The sequence below is a fragment of the Ranitomeya variabilis genome, chromosome 5 (genome assembly GCF_051348905.1).
Source record: "Ranitomeya variabilis isolate aRanVar5 chromosome 5, aRanVar5.hap1, whole genome shotgun sequence".
Classification (NCBI taxonomy): Eukaryota; Metazoa; Chordata; class Amphibia; order Anura; family Dendrobatidae; genus Ranitomeya; species Ranitomeya variabilis.
The window spans coordinates 49,084,240-49,111,430 of NC_135236.1; the positions used below are offsets into that span (position 1 = coordinate 49,084,240).

A 27,191-nucleotide genomic window follows, 5' to 3' on the forward strand; every position below is an offset into this window, starting at 1 on the left:
TTTATTGTCTCTTGTGCATGTTAATAAAGTTTAGTGCCCTCCCCAAAAAAAGACAGGATGCAACTTCTTTAGGGCTTGTTCACACTTTCCTTTTTTTGCTGCGGATTTTTCAGCTGCTGATTTTGAAAAACCGCAGTGCAAAACCGCGGTGGTTTTCACTGCGGTTTTTTGTGCGGTTTCTACTGCGGATTCCACTGCGGGTTTCCAACTGCACTTTCCTATTGGTGCAGGTAGAAACCCGCTGCGGAATCCGCAGAAAGAATTGACATGCTACTTCTTTTTTTCCGCAGAAAATCAGCGCGGATTTTCAAGCGGAAAAAAGCAAAGTGGGCACAGCGGTTTTTGTTTTCCATAGGGTAACATTGTACTGTACCCTGCATGGAAAACGGCTGCGGATCCGCAGCTGCAAATCCGCTGCGGATCCGCAGGAAAAACCGCAACGTGTGAACATAGCCTTAGAATTTTGCACCAAAAACGCAGTAAAACCTGATACTTGCGTCTTTTGCTGCTTTTTTTGCACTCACTCGTTGCTTTCTATGAGAGAAAAAAAGCTGCCAAAACGCAGCAGTTTTCCAATCCAGTCAGGAAAAAAACTGTGTGTGCATGAGATTTCTGAAATCTCATAGCTTTTGCTGTACTATACTGTAAGACGCAGCTTAAAATTTGCATACAAAAACGCAACGTGTGAACAAGGTCTTATAAAGGCTGGACCGTAGTGTACCGAGGTTCAATAACAGCTCGTGTTTTTATGTGTCTCCTTCCCTGATAAGATCACATCTCCGAGGGTTATTAACCTGAACGGCTGCTTGTTTTGTCGCCATCCGGTTACTCTTCCCCTTCTCTATGACTTCATCATACATGGAGCTTATTAGTCTGTTAACATTGGGTTAATCGATCACTTGGTCTCCGCTGACACAGGATTCATAGGCCACGTTCACACGAGCGTATAATAAACCGTCTGATTTCATCCAGACATAAGCGGACAACTTTTCATCTGTCGCACGTATGCCAGCCGTTTTTATACATCAGCAATGAATCAAATTGACAAAACCAAAAGCTGGTTCCTGTGTTAATGTCGTCATCATATCCATACAAATCGGGCGCTTTACAGCTGCAATTTTTTTTCCAATGGACATTTGGTCTATGTAAAAAAAAAAAAAGTTCATCTGACCGACCCAAGTGAATAACATTGGTCCAAGTGCTGTCTGTGTGCTATCAGTTTTTTCCACGGAAAAAATACAGTCGTGTGAATGTAGCCTTATAATAATCATCCCAGATGTAACCAATTGCTGTTTTTACCCAGGAATTAATGGACTTAATTAATATTATTATTTAGGACATAAGTTTCCATTTCTTGTGAAATTGTCCAGATTGGAGTTCAGTTCTGTACAGTGTTTCCTTCACCGACATCCAAATATTTAGTTCCCTGCTAGTGATGAGCGAGCGTGCTGGGATAAGGTGTTATCTGCGCATGCTCGGGTCTTAGCAGAGTGTCTTCGGCGTGCTTGAATATTATGTTAGAGTCCCTGCGGCTGCATGTCTCCTGGCTGTTCAACAGCTGCAACACATGCAGGGATTTCCTGTTTGATAGGCCATCCCTGCATTTGTTGCTGCTGTCAAACTGCTGCAAGACGTGGAGCCGCGGACACTCAAACGTAATATTCAAGCACACCGAAAACACTCGGTTAGCACCCGAGCATGCTCAGATAACACCTTATCCAAGCATGCTTTGCTCATCATTATTCCCTGCTGTAGCCCTTTATCTAACCCCCTTCCTGAGGGAGAGTACCCTTTTGCTCCTTGGGTGTTCTTCTACAAAGGCTCTTGCCCCATCAGACACCCCTGGGTGTTTCTCCACTTCTGCCCCATGAGACACCCCTGGGTGTTTCTCCGCTTCTGCCCTATGAGACACCCCTGGGTGTTTCTCCACCTCCGCCCCATCAGACACCCCTGAGTGTTTCTCCATCTCTGCCCCACCAGACACCCCTGGGGGTTTCTCCACCTCTGCCCCATCAGACACCCCTGGGTGTTTCTCCACCTCTGCCCCATGAGATATCCCTGGGTGTTTCTCCATCTCTGCCCCACCACACACAACTGGGTGTTTCTCCATCTCTGCCCCACCAGACACCCCTGGGTGTTTCTCCACCTCTGCCCCATCAGACACCCCTGAGTGTTTCTCCATCTCTGCCCCACCAGACACCACTGGGTGTTTCTCTACCTCTGCTCCATGAGATATCCCTGGGTGTTTCTCCACCTCTGCCTCACCAGACACCCCTGGGTGTTTCTACACCTCTGCCCCATCAGACACCACTGGTTTATAGTTAGTTTCTCCACCTCTGCCCCATCAGACACCCCTGGGTGTTTCTCCACCTCTGCCCCATGAGATATCCCTGGGTGTTTCTCCATCTCTGCCCCACCAGACACCACTGGGTGTTTCTCCATCTCTGCCCCACCACACACCCCTGGGTGTTTCTACACCTCTGCCCCACCATACACCACTGGGTGTTTCTCTACCTCTGCTCCATGAGATATCCCTGGGTGTTTCTCCATCTCTGCCCCACCACACACAACTGGGTGTTTCTCCATCTCTGCCCCACCAGACACCCCTGGGTGTTTCTCCACCTCTGCCCCATCAGACACCTCTGAGTGTTTCTCCATCTCTGCCCCATCAGACACCCCTGGGTGTTTCTCCACCTCTGCCCCATGAGATATCCCTGGGTGTTTCTCCATCTCTGCCCCACCAGACACCACTGGGTGTTTCTCCATCTCTGCCCCACCAGACACCACTGGGTGTTTCTCCACCTCTGCCCCACCAGACACCACTGGGTGTTTCTCTACCTCTGCTCCATGAGATAATCCTGGGTGTTTCTCCATCTCTGCCCCACCACACACAACTGGGTGTTTCTCCACCTCTGCCTCACCAGACACCCCTGGGTGTTTCTACACCTCTGCCCCATCAGACACCACTGGTTTATAGTTACTGTTTCTTCACCTCTGCCCCATGAGACACCCCTGGGTGTTTCTCCACCTCTGCCCCATCAGAAACCCCTGGGTGTATCTCCATCTCTGCCCAACCAGACACCACTGGGTGTTTCTCCATCTCTGCCCCACCAGACATCCCTGGGTGTTTCTCCACCTCTGCCCCATCAGACACCCCTGGGTGTTTCTCCACCTCTGCCCCATCAGACACCCCTGAGTGTTTCTCCATCTCTGCCCCATCAGACACCCCTGGGTGTTTCTCCACCTCTGCCCCACCAGACACCCTGGGTGTTTGTCCACCTCTGCCCCATGAGATATCCCTGGGTGTTTCTCCACCTCTGCCCCATCAGACACCCTTGAGTGTTTCTCCATCTCCGCCCCACCACACACAACTGGGTGTTTCTCCACCTCTGCCCCATCAGACACCCCTGAGTGTTTCTCCATCTCTGCCCCATCAGACACCCCTGGGTGTTTCTCCATCTCTGCCACACCAGACACCACTGGATGTTTCTCCATCTCTGCCCCATCAGACACCCCTGGGTGTTTCTCCACCTCTGCCCCATCAGACACCTCGGGTTTATAGTTACTGTTTCTCCACCTCTGCCCCATGAGACACCCCTGGGTGTTTCTCCACCTCTGCCCCCATCAGACACCCCTGGGTGTTTCTCCATCTCTTCCCCACCAGACACCCCTGGGTGTTTCTCCACCTCTGCCCCATCAGACACCCCTGGTTTATAGTTACTGTTTCTCCACCTCTGCCCCATGAGACACCCCTGGGTGTTTCTCCACCTCTGCCCCATGAGACACCCCTGGGTGTTTCTCCATCTCTGACCCACCAGACACCACTGGGTGTTTCTCCATCTCTGCCCCGCCAGACACCCCTGGGTGTTTCTCCACCTCTGCCCCATCAAACACCCCTGGGTGTTTCTCCACCTCTGCCCCATCAGACATCCCTGAGTGTTTCTCCATCTCTGCCCCACCACACACAACTGGGTGTTTCTCCACCTCTGCCCCACCAGATACCCCTGGGTGTTTCTCCACTTCTGCCCCATCAGACACCCCTGGGTGTTTCTCCATCTCTGCCCCATCAGACACCCCTGGGTGTTTCTCCATCTCTGCCACACCAGACACCACTGGATGTTTCTCCATCTCTGCCCCATCAGACACCCCTGGGTGTTTCTCCACCTCTGCCCCATGAGACACCCCTGGGTGTTTCTCCACCTCTGCCCCCATCAGACACCCCTGGGTGTTTCTCCATCTCTTCCCCACCAGACACCCCTGGGTGTTTCTCCACCTCTGTCCTATCAGACACCCCTGGGTGTTTCTCCACCTCTGTCCTATCAGACACCCCTGGTTTACATTTACTGTTTCTCCAACTCTGCGATTAATATTACAGTATACCATGATTCATTATTAATGAGAAATTCTGGGTAGATTTGTCTGTGCTACATCTCTGTAATGATAATACTGACAATGTCCCCCTACTTCTGCACAATAACTATGGGTTATAAATGTGTCATGAACAGTAATCAATGGCGTATTTGTGTTTTTATGGCGAGATGCTAAGACTGTGCCCATGTTACCATCATATCTAAGAAGAATGGAGATGACCTGAGGCCTCGTAGCATTATTTTTTTTCAAATTCTTAAAATAATCAAATAAAATTAATGAGATTAATAAATGATCAGAAGAATCATCCAGGGTGGTGTTTCCCAGCTGCTGCATGTATCTGTGGCCTGTGAGTGGCGCCAGAGGGTAGGCGTGAATATTTGTACTGCACTATTGTGTGCCCTTCATTTGCACTATTACAAGAGTTATGTTTCCTGCCGGCTGTAACAGAAAACAGCATCTCAGGTTGTGGAAAATATGGTGCATGATGTCCGGGGCAGAGCCGGGTTGTGCGCAATCTTTCTTGTCACTCATATTTATTTTCTAAGTGAATAAAGGCTTGAATTCTATGTTATCTGCATCATCCTGCACATCGTGGGCCGGAGCTGTGTAACCGTGTACGTACAACATATATGTTGGTTGATTGGTCGATAAATGGGGTTACTTTATGTCTGTGGGGTTTAGATCTAGTTTTTGGGGGAGGCACCAAGGAGTCTTAATGCTTAGGGATAAGCGAGTATATTTGTTACTCGAGATTTCCCGGGCATGCGCGGGTGTCCTCCGAGTATTTTGCCGTGCTCGGAGATTTAGTTTTTGTCGACGCAGTGGCATGATTTGCGGCTGCTAGACAGCCTGAATACATGTGGGGGTTGCCTGGCAGGGAATCCCCACATGTAATCAAGCTGTCTAGTAGCCGCAAATCATGCAGCTGCGCCGACAAAAACTAAATCTCCGAGCACGGCAAAATACTCGGAGGACACCCACGCATGCCCGGGAAATCTTGAGTAACGAGTATACTCGCTCATCACTATTAATCCTCCATCAAAAAGGCGCGAAAATTAGCTCTCCCAATGGAGGAAGAAAACTGCCTGTCTAGAGGCTCCTGTTGGAGGAAGATACCCTACAAGTCAAGCAGCCTTGTAATAAGGCTAAAGAGACAAGCCAACGTTTCCTCCAGAAGTGAAAACTATCTGTAAAGCCACTGACCCTGCACCTAGACAGATGGGGTCTCCTGCTTTTTGGTTTATATTCATGGTCAGGTCAGAACTGTGTTATCGGGTGGCTGCCACAAATCGGTGTCACAAAAGTTTCTTCTGCTCTCATTATACACCGCTGTACATGACCATAGAATGAAATAACTACTTCTATACCACAAAATTCATTGCTCCCCAAAAATATATTTTTAGGATTCTGTGTTACCTTCACTGGACCCTGGTTCACACTCACATTTTTTTTTTTTTAATCTGTGTTCGTCAGGATTTTGCCACAATCTTAAACGTACAGACTTATTAGAGTCTGTAATATTTGTAAAACGAACCTGTTACCTCAGAAAACGCTATTTACCTGCAGATATGTATTTATTTTACTCACTTATATAACACCATTAATTCCGCTCTACAGACATTATCATCGCTGTCCCCGATGGGGCTCACAATCTACATTCCCTATCAGTGTCTCTTTGGAAACCTGAGAACCCGGAGAAAACCCATGCAAACACACAAACTCTTTGCAGACGTTGTCCTTCTACATCAACCTTGGTGGGATTTGAACCCAGGACCCCAGAACTGCAATGCTGCAGTGCTAACCACTAAGCCACCGTGCTGCCCATATGGGGTTGATATGCCAGTACAATGATGCCCGGCTGCTGCACTGAAAGTGAGGTTACTTGGAAAAAAATAAACTTTTTCCTGGGGGAAGCCACTGACTGTCAGTCATAGGGGCGTGCACGGAGCGGCCGCCGTCACGGCTCACTACACCCTGCCACTCTGACTGACAGCTCGCTCTGCAGTGCAGCTGCACTATTTCTGCAGGTAAATAGCATTTTCTGAGGGTCTCTGTGTATAGGGCATGTTCTGCACATGTGTAGGAAAGCCCCCTGCGCGTACACCAAGTGTTGAGCTGTTATGTGGGTATACCAGCCATCTGCAGCCTATATGATAGAGGATATCCTCCCATGAATACTCCTAATGGGAGACTCATAAGTGATGTGAACAGGATCAAGCACAGTATAAAGAGGAAAAAAAAATCATCTTAATCTATCCAGTAATGGTAAGTTATTAACGGGACAACTAAAAATCTGTAGGAAAATGCCTGACTTCTCTGGGTGTCTTCCGAATATCACCTAAGTGCAGGTCCAATTCTTGGTCACAATCGGCTGTTTTACACTTAGTGGTGTACGAGTTAGAAGGAACGTGCCGCTGTTCTCCCTTTTTCCCCACACTAATGCCACTCTTGTCAGTTTACCTGTTTTACCTGTGGATTTTTCTGAATCTGAGCGGAAACATCTGCACATGAATCCGCAACCTATGCACATACCCTAAAAATTAGTGCGAAGACCCCAAAACCTCTTTCATTCCAAATTAAGTAGTACTAATGACGCTAATAACCTGCAGTCTCAAAAGAATCCGGCACACTGAAAGGTTCCAAGCAAATATTCAATTTATTGTATTTCAAATTGTTGATATTTCATCTCATATTCAAGCCAATTGGCTTGAATATGAGATGAAATATCAACAATTTGAAATACAATAAATTGAATATGTGCTTGGAACCTTTCAGTGTGCCGGATTCTTTTGAGACTGTCATTACATTTTTTCCAGAGCACCTGTATTTTACAGTGAGCAACCCCTTGATTTATTCTACCTACTGTATCCTCACCCATCCCTTGTAGATTGTGAGCCTTCGCGGGCAGGGTCCTCTCTCCTACTGTACCTATTATGACTTGTATTGTTCAAGATTATTGTACTTGTTTTTATTATGTATACCCCTCCTCACTTGTAAAGCGCCATGGAATAAATGGTGCTATAACAATAAATAATAATAATAATAATTCTGAGCTAATAACCTGCAGACTACTGTATCTGATTGACAGCTTGATCCCACCATTGACAGAAATGCATGTAGGGGCTCCTATGTTGCCCCACCTATCGACCAATCACTTTATTCAGCAGATGTTTTTGTGAAGACTGGAGAAAACACAGTCAAATCACCATGCAAAAATAATGTTACAAAAGAAGACACATTTTGGGTCAGAAGTCGCTCGATGCTTTTCATGATTGGAGTCACAAGACTCCATTTATTCATTTATTTGAGCTTGTGTTCATGGCAGATTGAAAAGTTGCAATCCCACATCTTGCAGCTCGGGGGAAGTAAGTGAATGGGTTGCATTGCAGGACTATAAGGTTTGGCCCTCTTCCATTAGAAATAACCAATTGAAGCAGCTACGGGTGAATATTGTTACCATAGAAGGTGGATTTCTGTGGTCAATTCGAATAATCTCAACAGGTCATGTGATAAGTTTTTCCACTGTGTGCATGATGACAATTTATGGGGAAAAAATCATGAATATGACCTTTTGAGAGTTTTTTTTTAAAGATCTGGATCGAAAAAGACTTGCAGTCTTACAGTATGGTAAAAATCCGTGGAGTTTATACAATGTCGCGAAGCACTAAGGTGCCCACCGAGAAGAGGTGTAGGCCAGGTCTAGGGAATGATGGGACCTTCAGCCTTACAAAAGATGTAAGTGGAGGCAGATGAGGGGCTCAGTATGGAGAGTAGGGGGTGAATCAATACCTGGGGCCATCTCAGATGTAAGCCCCCTCGATACCACGTTTCCCCTTGAAATCTTTATTTGTACAAAAGTTACCGATGGCCAAGAAGCACTTTACACAAAATCTTTATTCAATGCTTCAGGATGATTTTCTATACAAATTCTATTTCAGATGACAGGCTCTATTTTTATTGATTCAGTAGATATCAGCTCGCCACTGTTCAGGGAAGAGGTTCAATCGACTTGATCACGGCCACTGTCAGAGGACCATGCAAGGTGGAATGAATAAAATGTGACTTGCAAGCTTCTCTGACACGTGAAAGGGTCACAGTCACCAATGGTCAATGAACGATTTTACTGTTGACATCTCTTTAAATAAAACAAAAAAAAAGGGGGCCAAAAAAAAATACAACTGACCCTGAAAATGCAAAGCTGGTCCAATGACTTTACTTTTTATCCTGCCATTTTTCCTGTTTGATTTTAGAATAAAAAAATAAATAAAAAAATATAAATAAAAATGAATATGTTTTGATGCATTTTAAAAGAAAAAAATAAATAGTAAACTGCTTTACATGGCTGTTGTGAGAGAAAGACCGATTATTATGATGTCATCATCATGTGTTGTGATGTCACTGATTGTACTGCATGCATAAAGCCTGTCACAAGGGTAAAGTCCATTTATGAATAAGGAGTGGAACATTTTAGAGGGATGTCCAACTGCCTAAGGATTGTACTAACCTAAAAAAGGAGCTATACTCCCCTCCTTTAAGGCTGTGGTCAGGTGACTGCTGCAGCCAGTCACAATTCTCGATGGTCAGGTGACTAAAGAACAGGATGTTATCTGACTGTTGCAGCCACTCACAGTCCTCAATGGTCAGGTGACTAAAGAACAGGATGTTATCTGACTGCTGCAGCCAGTCACAGTCCTCGATGGTCAGCTGACTAACGAACGGGACGTCATCTGACATTTGCAGCCAGTCACAGTCCTCGATGGTCAGGTGACTAACGAACGGGACGTCATCTGACTTTTGCAGCCAGTCACAGTCCTCCATGGTCAGGTGACTAAAGAACGGGTCATCATTTCTTTCTGTCCTGGCAGACACCATCAAGCAACCATGGTGATGGCTTCTTAAATTATTTTAGCACATCCTTGCCTATTAAAGGGACTATGTCTTCAGGAAATGACCTATTGTTTTAATCAGGTTTTGTGTTAAAGTAGTTGTCACCGTTCAGGAGATATTAGTCCCCAGGCACAGATAGGCATTAAAGAAAAACCGACTACACGCATCATCCCTGAATCCACCGGCGAGTCTATGCCACTACTCCCAGTGCCTGCCATTGGCAGCTGTGCGACTGAGCCGGGAGATCCGTCTACACTAGCAAAGCCATTGACCTCACTAATTGCGACGTGACGTCAGCGCCGCAGACAATGGCCGTGAGTAAAGCATAGTGGTTTCTTTTCAAACCAAGCAGCATCAGGGAACCCACATTTCCTGAAAGAAGACAATCCTATTAAATGTTTTTTTTTTCTGTATAAAAATTATAATTCTTGCAGTTTTTACAATGAACCACTGGGGCTATCCTAGACTGAGTCATGTCTTTCCACATTTACACTTAGACTGACTCTGACCAGTGGCATATTGCCAATGACAGCAGACCACGCGGATGCTAAGTGGCCCCTGAGCACTGGGGCCCCCTCCATCCGTCATCGCAAGTTCAACTGTATAGGCATCCTGGATGCAATTACAGTTGAAAGCAATGAAGGAGAACAGAGCATCAGCTGAGGCTTCCTCCCCCATCATTCTTCTTCAGCGACTGACATTTTCAGCACAGTGGGCGTGATGACGTTACTATATAGCGCTCATTGCCGAGATGTGTGGGTGTTTCAGAGCGCTCACTGCAGAGACTGGAGCAGCAGGGGAACGAGGAGGAGAGGTGAGTATTGTATTTTTAAATCGATGAGTAAATTGTGGTGGCCTATGGGGAGTGCATTATACTATATGGTGAACTATGGGGAGTGCATTATACTATATGGAGGACTATGGGGAGTTCATTATACTATATGGAGGACTACGAGGTGCATTATACTATATGGTGAATTATGGGGAGTGCATTATACTATATGGAGGACTATGGGGAGTTCATTATACTATATGGAGGACTACGAGGAGCATTATACTATATGGAGGACTACAAGGTGCATTATACTATATGGAAGACTATGGGGTGCTTTGTACTATATGGAGGACTATGGGCAGTGCACTATACTATATGGAGTACTATGGACAGTGCATTATACTATATGGAGGACTATGGGGTGTAGTGTAATATATGGAGGATTATGGGGACCATTATACTATATGGACTATATACTATGTAGCTATGTGGTAGCTATTATAATATTTGGAGGGCTATATGGGGGCCATTATACTATTTTGAGGGCTATGTGGGAGCCTTTATACTTTATGGAGGGCTGTGTGGGGGGCATTATACTGTGTGAAGGGCTGGGTGGGGCTGTTATACAGTTTGGAGGGCTATTGGGAGCCATTATACAGTTTGGTGACGTGTAGGGCCATTATACTGTATGTAGGCCCTTTATGCAGTACTGCATGGAGGGCTGTGTGGCGGTCACAGTTGGGGGATCATACTGTATTGCGGTCACCATAATTTGCCGGGGGAGTTAAGGTGGGGTACAGCCGAGTCATCATGCTGACATGTGAAGCTTATTGTGTAGGAATTCACTGTGGAGGTATCATAGTGTTTTAGGGGCACTTTTGTTGGCATCATACTTTATGGATGCAACAAAAGGGGAATCTAGGGCTTCAGTTGAAGGAAAATTACTTTGGAAACACTGCAAAGTTGTGATATGCTTTTCTGTGACCCGCCGAATATTAATTATTATTTTTTTGTTGGGGGAGGCCCAGTTAGAACTTCTGCTATGGGGCCCCATGATTTATATTACATTGTTGAGGGGTAGGGAGCAGGAAAGCAGGAACAGGTGTGATCATAATCGCCTATTATGATTAGTAGATTCTGTGTTGTCAGCTGTGTATACAGGCGATATCTGTCATTGTAATCCTGCCTCTAATGATAGCCTACTGAAAACTCTCTCTGAGAGGACATGATGTATGGCCCAGATTCACCATTGAATTTTCCCTGGTTTTATGACGTGTATATATCTCAATTAGTGACTTTTTTATTTTCGACAAATTCATCAACCAATTTGTACCTTTTTTTTACTGCTCTTTCTTGTTTAGACTGATTATAATAATAATAATCTTTATTTATATAGCGCCAACATATTCCGCAGTTACAGTTTAACAGTTCATACACAACAGTCATAAGTAACAACAGTAAAGATAATACAATAATTTAAGTAAAATAAGACGACCCTGCTCGTGAGCGCTTACAATCTACAATGAGGTGGGGGGGGGGAGATACAAAGTACAGTTGTGTATTTACAATGATGGTCCAGCCATCTGATTCATAAAATGCTACTTTGAAGAAAAAAAAATTGCAAAGTTTGGCACAAATATACCCCACTCTCCCCTTGGAGTGATTTTATGTATGCCAGTTATTTTGGTGCAAGTTTTGTGTGACTTTTTTGTGCTAAAAAGTCACAAAAAGAGTCAAAGTAAAAAAAAGAGATTTTGAGCCATATTCATTTGGCACAAACAATATTTGTTAAAATGGTGAAAAAAAAACAGCAACAAAGACCAGAAGATAAGGAAAAAGTGACTTAAAAAGTTCACAAATTATGAGGGTATGTGCACACGTTGCGGATTCTGCTGCGGATTTTTCCGCAGCGGATTTGGATAATCCGCAGTGCAAAACCACTGCGGTTTTCACTGCGGATTTTCTCGCGGTTTCTTCTGCGGATTCCTCTGCGGGTTTTCAACTGCACTTTCCTATTGGTGCTGGTTGAAAACCGCTGTGGAATCCGCACAAAGAATTGACATGCTGCGGAAAATAATCCGCTGCGTTTCTGAGCGGAATTTTCTGCAGCATGTGCACAGTGTTTTTTTTTTCCCATAGGTTTACATGGTACTGTAAACTTTGGGAAAACTGCTGCGGATCTGCAGCGTCAAATCCGCTGCGGATCCGCAGCAAAATCCGCAGCGTGTGCACATACCCTGAATCTTGGGCAAATGAGTCTAAAATAGCCGAGTGTGATTTTCTGATGACACATTCCTATTAAGGAAAAAATTGTGGAGTTGGACGACCCCTACAAGAGGGTGGTCCTCCTGGAATAAGGGAGCAAAAACCACATAGGTCAGTGTCACACTACCGTAGACTACGGGTGAGTGCTGTACAAGAAAACATCGCATAGCACTCGGCCCAGTGTTAATCTATGGGGCAGCTCACATCACCGTTTATTTTCTCAGCCGTATTCAGCGTGCGTGTAAAATCTCAGCATGCTGCGATTGTCACCGAGACTCGGGCAAGATTCACCAATACAAGAAAAAAATCGCTCCCAGACCTGGACTAAAGCAATCGCCAACTCCTAGACAGTCTGTGGTGCAACGTGACATTGGTGGATGGAGCGAGACATGATGTCTCAGATGTGCTTTATTGGATTCAGGTCTGGGAAACAGGCGGGCCAGTCCATAGCTTCAATGCCTTCATCATGCAGGAACTGCTGACACACTCCAGCTACATGAGGTCTGGCATTGTCCTGCATTAGGAGGAACCCAGGGCCAACCGCACCAGTATATGGTCTCACAAGGGGTCTGAGGATCTCATCCTGGTACCTAATGGCAGTCAGGCTATCTCTGGCGAGCACATGGAGGGCTGTGCGGCCCTCCAAAGACATGTCACCCCACACCATTACTGACCCACTGCCAAACCGATCATGCTGAAGGATGTAGGCAGCAGATCGTTCTCCACGGTGTCTCCAGACTCTGTCACGTCTGTCACATGTGCTCAGTGTGAACCTGCTTTCATCTGTGAAGAGCACAGGGTGCCAGTGGCGAATTTGCCAATCCTGGTTTTCTGTGGCAAATGCCAAGCGTGCTGCACGGTGTTGGGCTGTGAGCACAACCCCCATCTGTGGATGTCGGGCACTCAGACCAACCTCATGAAGTCGTTTTCCAACCGTTTGTGCAGACACATGCACATTTGTGGTCTGCTGGAGGTCATTTTGCAGGGCTCTGGCAGTGCTCCTCCTTGCACAAAGGCTGAGGTAGCGGTCCTGCTGCTGGGTTGTTGCCCTCCTCCGGCCCCCTCCACATCTCCTGGTGTACTGTCCTGTCTCCTGGTAGCGCCTCCAGCCTCTGGACACTACGTTGACAGGCACAGCAAACCTTCTTGCCACTGTGCCATCCTGGATGAGCTGCACTACCTGAGCCACTTGTGTGGGTTGTAGAGTCCGTCTCATGCTACCACGAGTGTGAAAGCACAACCAACATTCAAAAGTGATCAAAACATCAGCCAGAAAGCATTGGTACTGAGATGTGGTCTGTGGTCCCCACCTGCAGAACCACTCCTTTATTGAGGGGGTCTTGATAATTGCCAATAATTTCCATCTGTTGTCTATTCCATTTGCACAACAGCATGTGAAATTGATTGTCAAACAGTGTTGCTTCCTAAGTGGACAGTTTGATTTCACAGAAGTTTGATTTACTTGGAGTTAGATTGTTGATTAAGTGTTCCCTTTATTTTTTTGAGCAGTGTGTGTGTGTGTGTGTGTGTGTGTGTGTGTGTGTGTGTGTGTGTGTGTGTGTGTGTGTGTGTGTGTGTATATATGTGTGTATATATATATATATATATATACTAGACTGTGGCCCGATTCTAATGCATCGGGTATTCTAGAATATGCATGTCCCCGTAGTATATGGACAATGATGATTCCAGAATTCGCGGCAGACTGTGCCCGTCACTGATTGGTCGAGGCAACCTTTATGACATCATCGTTGCCATGGCAACCATTATGACATCTACGTCGATACTGTGCCCGTCGCTGATTGGTCGAGGCGAATTCGCGGCAGACTGTGCCCATCGCTGATTGGTCGAGGCAACCTTTATGACATCATCGTCGCCATGCTGTTCCCGTTGCTGATTGGTCGAGGCCTGGCGGCCTCGACCAATCAGAGACGCGGGATTTCCAGGACAGACAGACAGAAAAACCCTTAGACAATTATATATATAGATATACAGTTATATGAAAAAGTTTGGGCACCCCCATTAATCTTAAGCTTAATGGTTTATAAAAATTGGTTTTTTTTGCAACAGCTATTTCAGTTTCATATATCTAATAACTGTTAGTCATAGTAATGTTTCTGCCTTGAAATGAGGTTTATTGTACTAACAGAAAATGCGCAATCTGCATTCAAACAAAATTTGACCGGTGCATAAGTATGGGCACCCTTATCACTTTCATGTTTTAAATACTCCTACCTACTTTTTACTGACTTACTAAGGCACTTTTTTTGGTTTTGTAACCTCATTGAGCTTTGAACTTCATAGCAAGGTGTATGCAATCATGAGAAAAGCTACTTAAAGTGGCCACTTGCAAGTTGTTCACCTGTTTGAATCTCCTCTGAAGAGTGGCATCATGGGCTCCTAAAAACAACTGTGAAATGATCTGAAAACAAAGATTATTCAACATAGTTGTTCAGGGGAAGGATAGAAAAAGCTGTCTCAGAGATTTAACCTGTCAATTTCCACTGTGAGGAACATAGTAAGGAAATGGAAGAACACAGGTACAGTTCTTGTTAAGGCCAGAAGTGGCAGGCCAAGAAAAAACATCAGAAAGGCAGAGAAGACGAATGGTGAAATCAGTCAAGGACAATCCTCAGACCACCTCCAGAGAGCTGCAGCATCAACTTGCAGCAGATCGTATCACTGTGCATCGGTCAACTATACAACGCACTTTGCACAAGGAGAAGCTGTACGTGAGAGTGATGCGAAAGAAGCTGTTTCTGCAAGCACGCCACAAACAGAGTCGGCTGAGGTATGCAAAAGCACATTTGGAGAAGTCAATTTCTTTTTGGAAGAAGGTCCTGTGGACTGATGAAACCAAGATTGAGTTGTTTGGTCATAGAAAAAGGCGTTATGCATGGCGGCCAAAAAACACAGCATTCCAAGAAAAACACTTGCTACCCACAGTAAAATTTGGTGGAGGTTCCGTCATGCTTTGGGGCTGTGTGGCCAATGCCGGCACCGGGAATCTTGTTAAAGTTGAGGGACGCATGGATTCCTCTCAGTATCAGCAGATTCTTGACAATAATGTTCATGAATCAGTGACAAAGTTGAAGTTACGCAGGGGATGGATCTTTCAGCAAGACAATGATCCAAAACACAGTGCCAAATCTACTCAGGCATTCATGCATAGGAACAATTACACTGTTCTGGAATGGCCATCCCAGTCCCCAGACCTGAATATCATTGAACATCTGTGGGATCATTTGAAGAGGGCTGTCCATGCTCGGCGACCATCAAACTTAACTGAACTGGAATTGTTTTGTAAAGAGGAATGGTCAAAAATACCTTCATCCAGGATCCAGGAACTCATTAAAAGCTACAGGAAGCGACTAGAGGCTGTTATTTTTGCAAAAGGAGGATCTACTAAATAATAATGTCACTTTTCTGGTGAGGTGCCCATACTTATGCACCTGTCAAATTTTGTTTGAATGCAGATTGCACGTTTTCTGTTAGTACAATAAACGTCATTTCAAGGCAGAAACATTACTGTGTCCAACAGTTATTAGATATATGAAACTGAAATAGCTGTTGCAAAAAAAACAATTTTTATAAACCATTAAGCTTAAGAATAATAGGGGTGCCCAAACTTTTTCATATAACTGTATATACATATATATCTGTCTGTTTTTTGAAGAATATTTCCTTTGAAAACGATGTGTAAATGACAGAGAATTGCTGTATGTAAGAGCTCATCCTAAAATAGAATTGCAATTGGATGTAAATTGGATGCTAGGTGTGAGAAATCGGATTGTACTCGCATGACGCTCGTATTACACTCGTGCGACTCTCGGACTCTGACCGATTTTCTATATGTTAAGTGTGACACTGGCCATAAGCAAAGTATGTGACTGCTATGGGACACTGGAGAAAAGAGCTATGTACGAATACCCTCTGCTTAACAAAAGTTGGCAAAATAAACTTCAAGAAACCTAGATAAGGCCGGGGTCACACTTGCAACTGCAATGCGAGAAATTTGCGCGAGTTTCTCGCCTTAATACCCAGCACTGCCGCCAGCACTCAGGTCCAGAGTGTTCAGCTGCAGATATTTCTATGCAGCTGAACGCTCCGATCCGACCCGCCAGCAGCAGCCTTAGAGTATCAAAGAACTGTCTTTCCCATTTGAGAGCAGCGTGATGCAAGGGCAGAGACCCTGATTCCAATTATGTGTCACTTGCTTTATTAACCCCTTAGTGACAGAGCCAACTTGGTACTTAATGACCAGGCCGATTTTTACAATTCTGACCACTGTCACTTCATGAGGTTATAACTCTGGAACGCTTCAACGTATCCCACTGATTCTGAGAATGTTTTTTCGTGACATATTGTACTTCATGTTAGTGGTAACACTTCTTCTATATAACTTGCATTTATTTATGAAAAAAAGGAAATTTGGCAAATATTTTGAAAATTTTGCAATTTTCAAACTTTTAATTTTTGTACATTTAAATCAGAGATATGTCACCCAAAATAGTTAATAAATAACATTTCCCACATGTCTACTTTAGCACAACTTTGGAAACAATTTTTTTTTGTTAGGAAGTAATAAGGGTTAAAGGTTGACCAGTGATTTCTAATTTTTCCAACAAAATTAACAAAAACCACTTTTTTTAGGGACCACCTCACATTTGAAGTGAGTTTGAGAGGTAAATATAACAGAAAATACCCCAAAGTGACACCATTCTAGAAAAACTGCACCCCTCAAGGTGCTCAAAACCACATTCAAGAAGTTTATTAACCCCTCAGGTGCTTTATGAGAACTAAAGCAATGTGGAAGGAAAAAAATTAACATTTTAGTTTTATCACCAAAAATTTATTTTGGAACCAAACTTTTTTATTTTCACAAGTCTATCAGGAGAAAATGAACCACAAAATTTGTTGTGGAATATATCCTGAGTATGCCAATACCCCGTATGTGGGGGAAAACCACTGTTTGGGCCCATGGTAGGGCTCAGAATGAAGGGAGCACCGTTTGACTTTTTGAATGGAAAAGTAGCTGGAATCAATGGTGGGCGCCATGTCATGTTTGGAGCCCCCCGATGTGCCTAAACAGTGGAAACCCCCAATTCTAACTCCAACCCTAATCCTAACACAGCCCTAACCCTAATCTCAACTCTAGCTGTAATCCCAACCACAACCCTAACCCCAACCCTAGCCCCAACCTTAAACTTAGCCCCAACCCTACCCTAGCCCTAGCCCAACCCTAACCCTATCCCAACCCTAACCCTAATGGAAATAAATACATTTTTTTATTATTTTTACCTAACTAAGAGGGTAATAAAGGGGAGGTTTGATTTACTATTTTTTTTATTTTGATCACTGTGATAGGGTCTATCACAGTGATCAAAATGAACCAATAGGAAACATTTCCTATTGTTGCCGGCCAGCAGATCTCAGCGGGCGCACTGTGCATGCGCCCGCCATTTTCTTCTCGGAAGATGCTGGCGGCCAGGGGTATGCAGGAGGGTCCAGAAACTCCGGAGGTACCGGGGGGGGGGGACTAGGGGAACCCCATTTCTCTCTCCTCTGATGTGCTAGATCACATCAGAGGAGAGAAATTAAATGCTAAATCTGATTTTTTTTTGTGGTCGCTGTTATTCGTGAATAACGGTGATCGAACTGACCCGAATCATGTTCTCCGGGGTCTCCACAACCCCCAGTAGCCAAGCTCTTTATAACCCAGCCCACATTGCTGTTTGGCAGCTTTTGTGTACACTGGGCATAGGCAGAAAGCTACCAATTAAACTGATTGTCATGTCTCTGCAGATCATAGGTTTGTAAATGTATACCAGGAAAATAGAGATCCAAGTGTCCATTTATAAGTTAACGTTTTCAGAAAATCCAGCACTCCATAAAATAAACTTTTTGGTTGAACTTTACACAGGAGGATGTACCGCCGACAGGGCCGTATTTGGCCTTCATGCTGTCCTAGGTACTTTAAGAGGTCACGCCCCCAAATGGTCAGACTAGGGGTATGTGAACACAAGTTTTTTTCTGGTGATTCCACTTGTAAGTTGCTTGAAAAAAAAAACGCTTATTAACTGCTAATAAGAATTAATATATGCACGGCAACTGCTGCACATGTTTTGTCATTTTAGATTATTTTCTCTTAAAGTTTCCAGAGACGATAAGCTGTTAAAACAATTCAGCGTTCCGTACTTCAGTTTACTGAATACAATTTAATTTTTTTTAAAAAAGGTCAACCAAAAATTGTTGGATAAACAGAAAAGCAGAGAAAATCATTTTGGGACAAACGTTGCCGGGTATCCTGAAGAGTGTTCCACATGACTAAGTTGTTGGCTTCGCAGACATCTAAAGCATCATGTGCACATCACCTTTACATAGTAGATAAGACACCCATACACACAGATTGGCCAAACCAGACAAAATCGATGGGAGTGTAATGTGTATGGGTTCCTCTGACTGATCGCCACCAGCAGAGCCGCCATTAGGGTATTATTGCCCATACTACTGTAGTGATCAGAAGCAAAGAGGGAAGGCCCAGACATGCTGGTAGCCCAGGTCCCCACTCTTTGCTAATGCTCACTGGGCCCCAGTAATCAGGGCCACCATGCCAGGTGCATAACAACTACGGTGATTTAAAGATACAGCTTCAGTGTTGTTAATGCACCTGGCAGCTGGAATTGGGTGCTGTACCTTTAAGCCACAGCCAGCACGCTCATGTGACACACGTGCCCATTTTGATTCCAAACACCAAGCAGCATGGGAGACAGGCACCACCGGAGGCTGCTGCAGACAGTGTGAGGAAGAGGCAAGTGGACAGCGTGAGGAAGAGGCAAGTGGACAGTGTGAGGAAAAGGCAGGTGGAAAGTGTTAAGAAGAGGTGGGTGGACAGTGTTAAGAAGAGGTGGGTGGACAGTGTTAAGAAGAGGTGGGTGGACAGTGTTAAGAAGAGGTGGGTGGACAGTGTGAGGAAGAGGTGGGCGGACAGAGTGAGGAAGAGGTGGGCGGACAGAGTGAGGAAGAGGTGGGCGGACAGAGTGAGGAAGAGGTGGGCGGACAGAGTGAGGAAGAGGTGGGCGGACAGAGTGAGGAAGAGGTGGGCGGACAGAGTGAGGAAGAGGTGGGCGGACAGAGTGAGGAAGAGGTGGGCGGACAGAGTGAGGAAGAGGTGGGCGGACAGAGTGAGGAAGAGGTGGGCGGACAGTGTGAGGAAGCGGTGGGCGGACAGTGTGAGGAAGCAGTGGGTGGGCAGTGTGAGCACGCTGCTGAGTGCAGGTTGATGAGGGGATGCGGCTGAGGGCAGGTTGCTCAGGGGAGGCAAGGCTGCTAATGGCAGGCTGGGGGGCTTCTGAGGGGTTGCGGCTGAGGTCATGTTGCTGAGGGGAGGCTGCTGAGGGCAGATTGCTGAGTGAAGGCTGCTAAGGGCAGGTTGGGGAGGAAAGGCTCCTGATGGCAGGCTGGGGGGCTTCTGAAGGCAGGCTGCTGAGGAAACTGCTGAGGGCAAGTTGCTGAGGGGAGACTGCTAAGGAAGCCGGCAAGGTGAGGAGGCTGCAGAGGACAGTGTGAGGCAGAGGAGGTGACGGGCAGGGTGAGGTGGCCATTAGATTCTTCTTGACTGGACGGAAGTCCATGTATTAAAGGGGATATTCGAGACTTTACAGAAAACAAAAATGTACCTAAGCACTAACAGGCAGGTAATTGCAACTTATCTGCATGTTGTGCATGGCGCAGTTCTTCTCCGGCACAGTTTGGCACAGATCGCTTCTGCCGAGGATTCAGAAGTTTGCTAACATCACGTCTACAGAGCAGAGGCTTCTTTTCTGCTCTGTTGACGGGGTAGGACTTACGACATCGATTGTGTGGCTGACACCTCTTCATTACTAAACCTAGGGCTTGGAGTCAGGGACAGCTGGTGACACCAACCCCTAATCCCAATACCCCAATGTGACTGCACCAAGGAATGGGGAACAGCCTGGGCTAAGTGCCAGAATTGGAAGTGCCATTTCTGGGGCAGCAGAGGGCTGGTATTTTTAGCCTGGGACGGGGCAAATAAGCATGAAAAAGAAGGTGTTTAATATGCAGGTTTTTTCCGTTGCATTTTTGCTGCCAACAAATTTGTAGAGATGCAGAAATCTTGTGGAAATTTCTGCAAGCAAATACTCAATGTACGCAGTGAGAGGTTATCAAAAACCTTTACATTTATTTTTCTTACAAAAATTAGATCATGCTCAGTGGATAGCACTGCTCAGTGGTTAGCATTATTGCTTTGCAGATCTGGGGCCCTGGATTCAAATCCCACCAAGGAGTCTGTCTGTTCTCGTGTTTGCGTGGATTTCCTCCCACACTCCAAAGACATACTGATAAAGAATTTTGACTGTGAGCCCCAACGAGGACAGGGATGATAATGCCTGTATAGTGCTGTGAATTAATGGTGCTATATAAGTATATAAAGTGAAACGATGACATAACATTAGCTACATTACTAATCTCCTGGCGGTCCTGCGCTGACTCTTCTCCTGGACCCCTTTAGATGAGACACATTAACACCGCTGAGGTGACCATGGTGGCCGCAGAAGTCAAAGCTTTGACATATCACTGGAGCTCGATGAATAGTGACTGTCGGGAGACCTGGAAACGTTAAAACAGAAGCAGCAGAGGATTTATTGTGTCTACTTCCCCCATTTTCAAACATTTAGCAACTGTTTTTTTTTTTTTAAATACTTTATGGTGTTGGATAACCTTTTTAACTATTATGGCAACCACAGAATTCTGCAGGGACATGTCACTCCATCGAGGGTTTGGACATAATTTGCTTTTCACAAGAACAATGATCTGAAACACTCGTGCAGACTGTGTAGGAGAGTGATGAAGGACTATGCCACAAGGCCTGGCCTCCACAGGTCCAGGGCCTAAATTAGCCTTTAGAGTCAAGGCCCCGTCTCACTAAGCGATTTACCAACGATCACGACCAGCGATATGACCTGGCCGTGATCGTTGGTAAGTCGCTGGGGAGCTGTCACACAGACAGCTCTCTCCAGCGACCAACGATCAGGGGAACGACTTCGGCATCGTTGAAACTGTCTTCAACGATGCCGAAGTCCCCCTGCAGCACCCGGGTAACCAGGGTAAACATCGGGTTACTAAGCGCAGGGCCGCGCTTAGTAACCCGATGTTTACCCTGGTTACCAGCGTAAATGTAAAAAAAAAAAAACAGTACATACTCGCCTTTCGGTGTCCAGGTCCCTTGCCGTCTGCTTCCTGCTCTGACTGAGCCGCCGTACAGTGAGAGCAGAGCGCAGCGGTGACATCACTGCTGTGCTCTCACTTCTCACTGTACGGCCGGCAGTCAGTGAGAGCAGGAAGCAGACGGCAAGGGACCTGACGGACACCGAAAGGCGAGTATGTATTGTTTGGTTTTTTTTACATTTACGCTGGTAACCAGGGTAAACATCGGGTTACTAAGCGCGGCCCTGCGCTTAGTAACCCGATGTTTACCCTGGTTACCAGTGAAGACATCGCTGGATCGGTGTCACACACACCGATTCAGCGATGTCAGCGGGGCCTCAACGACCAAAAAATGGTCCAGGCCATTCCGACACGACCAGCGATCTCGCAGCAGGGGCCTGATCGCTGGTACGTGTCACACATAGCGAGATCGCTATGGAGGTCGCTGTTGCGTCACAAAACTTGTGACTCAGCAGCGATCTCGCTAGCGATCTCGCTATGTGAGACGGGGCCTTCAGGGAAGAGCAGCCAATAAGCCCTTCTTGAAGTTAGCCGTGTGTATAGATCTACTTAACTTCATCTCAATGACTTTATTCTTAGTCTAAAATATAAATTAAAAGAGAAAAAAAATAAATAAAAGTATGTCCAAGTGTTTTGCCCGATGCTGTAGATAATCATATTTCCATGCTTATTAGAAGTCCTCACTTCAAAGTTCCTATCCTCCTAATATAGTGCAGTCACCATATTATACAGCACCGTGTACTTACAATGGCTCATTTAGCCTTTCTACCCAGCTAATTCTTTTTACTCTGCTCTATGTAGAAACAAGAGGTCTCTTTTGCCTGCACGAGTCATCCCCCTCTTCAACTCCTAACCCAGTGATGACTCATGCAGGGAAAATTGATTTCCTGTTTCTACATCCAGCTTGGAAAGACTCAGTCAGTTTTTAATCACGTGATGTCATAGGCCTAATTGAAAAGAGAAGAATCAGGTTAGGGTAGAAAGGCAAAATGAGCAATTGTGAGTACACAGTGCTGTATAATATGGTGACTGCAATATATTAAGAGGATAAAAACTTTGATGAGGAGTGCTTCATTTACAGTTTTTTTAATATTTTACTCTCAATCAGCCCAGATTTAACTGCAGGTTTAAGAATGGAGGGACCAGATATCTGAAAGGAAGATCTAACCACGAAGAGTAACGGACATTGTGGCAAAACACCATTGCTTGATCGCAACTCAGGGTAATGAGTAGCACATCACAAACAAACAAATGTTATACAGTCTCTTTATGCTAATTATTCCTTCAGGCTGTGGGGTGTGCGGTGCTGTAAGAAATCCCTGCCCGTATTGTAATACTTACCCCCCTCCATCAATGTGGGTTATTGCCCCGGAATCCTGCGCCCTGCACTCCTTCAGTAATACATACCTCATCCTACCTTCTGTGGGCGCTGTATTCATGGATCCTCAGCTCCAGTGATCTCCGGTGTGCGCACCGATAAGGTGCTCTCCCTCCCTGCATAGTCATTCCCATGTAAACATGGTACCTAGCAATGACTGTGCAGGGAAGAAGTGGGGAGAGCATACTATCGGCGTGCACCCCGGAGTTCACAGAGTTGAGCAAATGTTCGGGTTCCCTCTTAGGGTATGTGTCCACGTTCAGGATTGCATCAGGATTTTTCATCAGTATTTGTAAGCCAAAACCAGGAGTGGAACAATTAGAGGAAAAGTATAATAGAAACATATGCTCCACTTTTGCAATTATCACCCACTCCTGGTTTTGGCTTACAAATACTGATGAAAAATCCTGACCAAATCCTGATGCAATCCTGAACATGGACACATACCCCTTAGTCGGCAAGCTATAACGCTTACCAAATGAATAAGCTGCAGAGGGATCCTGGCTTCCTGGGTTGCGCCGGCCGATCGGCACCGCAGCTGCATGTGTCACATTCACAACACATGCATGGATTTCCTGTTTGTTGGGCTCTGCATACACGTGCTGTGACACAGCTGCGGCGCCCATCAGCCGGCCAGGAAGCCGGGATCCCTCTGCAGCTTATTTGGCAAGCGCTATAGCTTGCCGAATAAGAGGGAACCCGAACATATTCACTCTAGGCACAGTGACTTGCCAGCACCTGTGCAGAAGATCCCGGAGTGCAGCGCCAACAAAAAGGGAGGATGAGGTATTTTTGAGGGAGGGCAGGGCGCGGGATTCCGGGGCAGTAACTGATGCTGATGGGAGGGGGTTAGTATTACAATGAGGACAGGAGGCAGAGATTCCTTCCAGGCACCGCACGACCTGGAGCCTGGAAGAAATCATTAACAAATACTATTACATTTCTCCACAACACAACCATTACTATGAGGCATACAGGTAGGACTAGTGCATTTCTATTATGTCCATATTAATAGGTCATATATCCTGGGGGGGGGGGTTGTGTGTGGGTGCAACATTCCCTTTAAGGAGGAATCACAAATGCAGTTTTTGCCAACCCAAGGACCAATGATAAAAGGAAGGAGTGTAGAGGACTGGCTTATACTTTCATTTCCTGTAAAGTCCAATCCAGGCCTCCAGTGTAAGCAACAACCTAAAAATAGATTTGTGGGCAATTGTTAAACATTTAGAAAGACACCCCAAGTGCAGAAACGAAATCCGTGCTAACTTATAAAATAGAAACCTGTACCACTCTAGAGCTTATAAGTTAGCAAATAATCACAGGTGGTTATCAGAACATGATAGGTTTATATGCAGTTAGACCATTGACTTCACGTGTGTTCTCTACTAAACCTAATGCTCCGGTCATGTTCCGCACTACCGGTGGATATCATACCAACAGACACCACTACATTGTGCGCTAGCACGGATTTCTTGTTTTTGCTTTTGTCTTATGGGGATTTTTAGTTAGCCCTCATCATTGCTCCTCTCGTAGCAACACTACAGATCAGCCTGTAAGCAAAAAAAAATGTAAAACATAATCTGCAACATGTTTAGGTGAAGCAGACTGTGCTAAAATTTGGAGGGAGAACTGAGATTTGTCTGCAACACATCCAGCTGTTCCATATGAACTCTGAAAAACAGGATTCATATAAACAGAAGCCATAGACAGCAAGGGCCTGGATGAAGCTTACACTAGCCTAATCTGTCCAGAGCACAGAAACGAACTACATCGCTGGGTCTGTAAGAACAAATGGGCCTGCTCACAGGGGAAGGGTGCAGACCACCACAAAGCTCAGGTCATTGTACTCTTATGGCATCAGTGGGATCCAAGCAGACCACCACAGAATGACTGCAGAAATGGTGAAGAGGGCCTGCGGCGGGCCTTACCCAGAACCCGTCCAGCACGAGGGCGCCCCCCATATTACAGAAGGGCGTCCCCCCCCATATTACAGAAGGGCGTCCCCCCCCATATTACAGAAAGGCGCCCCCCATATTACAGAAGGGCGCCCCCCATATTACAGAAGGGCGCCCCCAGAGGCCTCACCCTTCTAGGACCTTGATGTCAGCTGTGCTTTTCATACACATAGCTGTGATGTCCCAGTCATTTGTCTCAGACCTAAACCCACTTACAAGTCACAAATAATCAAAAGCAACATAAGGTAAAAGCACAGACATTTAATACTGACGATACAAAACACGACAATTCCATTACAGACAAGTATAAAACCAGTAGAAAGAGCCCAGAGCTCAGCAGCAGTGCGGATCCTTCACAGAAGGAGAAACGTCAGTGGTCCTGCCCGTGGCAGTCCCCGGTAATGTCGCCTCCCTGGGAGGTGACGCATCGTACAGTCATCGGAGGGGAATGTCCGCTCATCGGTGATGACTCCATCAGAGACTCTCCGGGGTGAGTCACCGGCATCTCCGGGAACTAGGAGCCGGCCGGGGCGGTTTGGTTAGCCCATTCCTGGCCAGGGGCTCTCGGGCAGCCCTGGCATCTCCCTTTCGCCGTCTTACGGGCGGCCTTGAGTGACCGGACATGAGTGCGCAGCGCCGGCCCCGCTCAGAAAGCCTCCAGGGGTCTGGCATGGACGCCCGCTATGGGCACAGTCCCGACAGCTCTGCAGCCCCCCGGCAGAGGAGGCGGCGGCGGCTGGACAGTCCGGAGCAGCAGCTGCTGGAGGACCTCGGCCAGGCCCGGGAAGGCGCCCCCTTGGGGCTGGGGATGCGGCGTTTCTTGCCACAGACAGGCGCGCTTGCTGGGGAGCACCGGCTCCGGTAATCGGGACTCGCACGACCTCCTCTTGCGGCTCTCCCTGGTCACCTCCATCGGGACGTCAGCGGCCGGGGCCGGCTTGGCTGGCGGCGCCTGAGCGGAGGATATGATGAGCTCCCGGGCACTCTTCATCACCATCGCCAGCTGTAGAGACCGGTGTAGCCGCATCCCTCCGCGCTGACTGCGGGAACGGAACAGCTTGGCGGCGGACAGAGAGGCGATGCGCTGGGCCTCGCGGTGGACAGCCTCCTGCTGCGCCAGGAACCGAGCATGGGCCTCCATTCTCACTGCACGGACAGATCGCCACCGACGTGACCCGCTAGGACGGTGAGCAGTAAAACAGCTTATGGGGGTGACGGGGAGCGCGGCCGCCGCTTTATACGTCTCACTGGTCGCTGGGCGTGGCCATGCGGGGGCGTGGTCTGTGCTTAAAGAGCTATTCGCGACAGCGCAGCCGAGGTCTGTGCAGGAGTCTATGAATGCCCGGTGCAGTGTGGGTTAATCGTCACGACGTCGCCGCGCGCCGACAGTCGGATTCCAGGGCTATATTAGGTCATTGTTACGTCAGGGGGCGTGTCCTGGGAAGTACGCAGAACACAGTTTTCCGGCTGATTCCTTTGACCATATATGGAGTGCGGGTGTAGGAGGGGGAAGGGGGATTACCTCCCTGGAAGCAAACAGTGTGAGGAGTCTCGCATCCCCGGGGGCCGCGCTGCTTACATAACGTCATCTATAACGTCTGTGACCCCCTGCCGGGCACCTCTGCTCATTACACCCCTAACACTGGTCTGGGGGGCGATTACTGCGGATATTCCAGCACATGGAGACCGTCCCTGTACACTATGGGTGCAGGCACCTGGAGTCCTTTCTGCGGCTGCTGTTTGTGCAGTGCAGAGGCCTGCGCCATCACAGCTCACGCACCCAGACACTTGCACTGTGTACATTTATCTGACGCTCTGATCGGAATAGGACGTCTCCAATTTTCCGTAGCTCACGCAGTCCGAGGACAGAATTGGACGTGTGCACGGCCCCATAGGATATCATAGGTGCGAGGGCTATCCGCAAAAACCAAAGCCAGAACTGTCCTAACCAGAACGTGTGTAACGCTCTTATCAGTCGTTTTCTGTGTGGCGCCTGATGGCCGCAGACTGTAAAGGCTAAATCGTGCAAAATTAGTAATGAAGCCCCCGATGTATCCTGAAAGATGAGAAAAAGAGGTTATATTATACTCACCCAGGGGCGGTCCCACTGCGGTCCGGTCCGATGGGCGTTGCAGTCCGGGGCCTCCCATCTTCTTACGATGACAACCTCTTCTTGTCTTCATGCTGCGGCTCCGGCGTACTCTGTCCGGTTGTGGGCAGAGCAAAGTACTGCAGTGCGCAGGCATCGGGCCTCTGACCTTTCCCGGGACCTGCGCACTGCAGAACTTAGCTCTGAACATCGCCTCTATGT

General features: G+C 46.7%; 1 protein-coding gene and 1 long non-coding RNA gene across 7 annotated transcripts in view; both read right to left on the bottom strand.

Moving 5' to 3' along the window:
• LOC143774355 (uncharacterized) overlaps positions 1 to 27,191 on the bottom strand; it is a 308,203-nt gene that overhangs the window by 218,514 nt on the left and 62,498 nt on the right. Inside the window, exon 3 of one of the 6 annotated variants that reach the window (XR_013215515.1) lies at positions 20,780 to 20,929. The exons of the other annotated variants lie outside the window; for them this stretch is intronic. This is a non-coding gene — a long non-coding RNA (uncharacterized LOC143774355). The remainder of the gene's footprint in view (positions 1 to 20,779; positions 20,930 to 27,191) is intronic. 6 annotated transcript variants of the gene reach the window in all.
• IER2 (immediate early response 2) lies at positions 25,122 to 26,184 on the bottom strand. The gene has a single exon (XM_077261845.1). The coding sequence runs from the start codon at positions 26,019 to 26,021 to the stop codon at positions 25,527 to 25,529; it is 495 nt and encodes a 164-aa protein (XP_077117960.1). The 5' UTR covers positions 26,022 to 26,184; the 3' UTR covers positions 25,122 to 25,526.

Excerpts from the sequence above, each read along its gene's own strand:
- IER2 (XM_077261845.1), bottom strand. The coding sequence starts at position 26,021 with ATGGAGGCCCATGCTCGGTTCCTGGCGCAGCAGGAGGCTGTCCACCGC.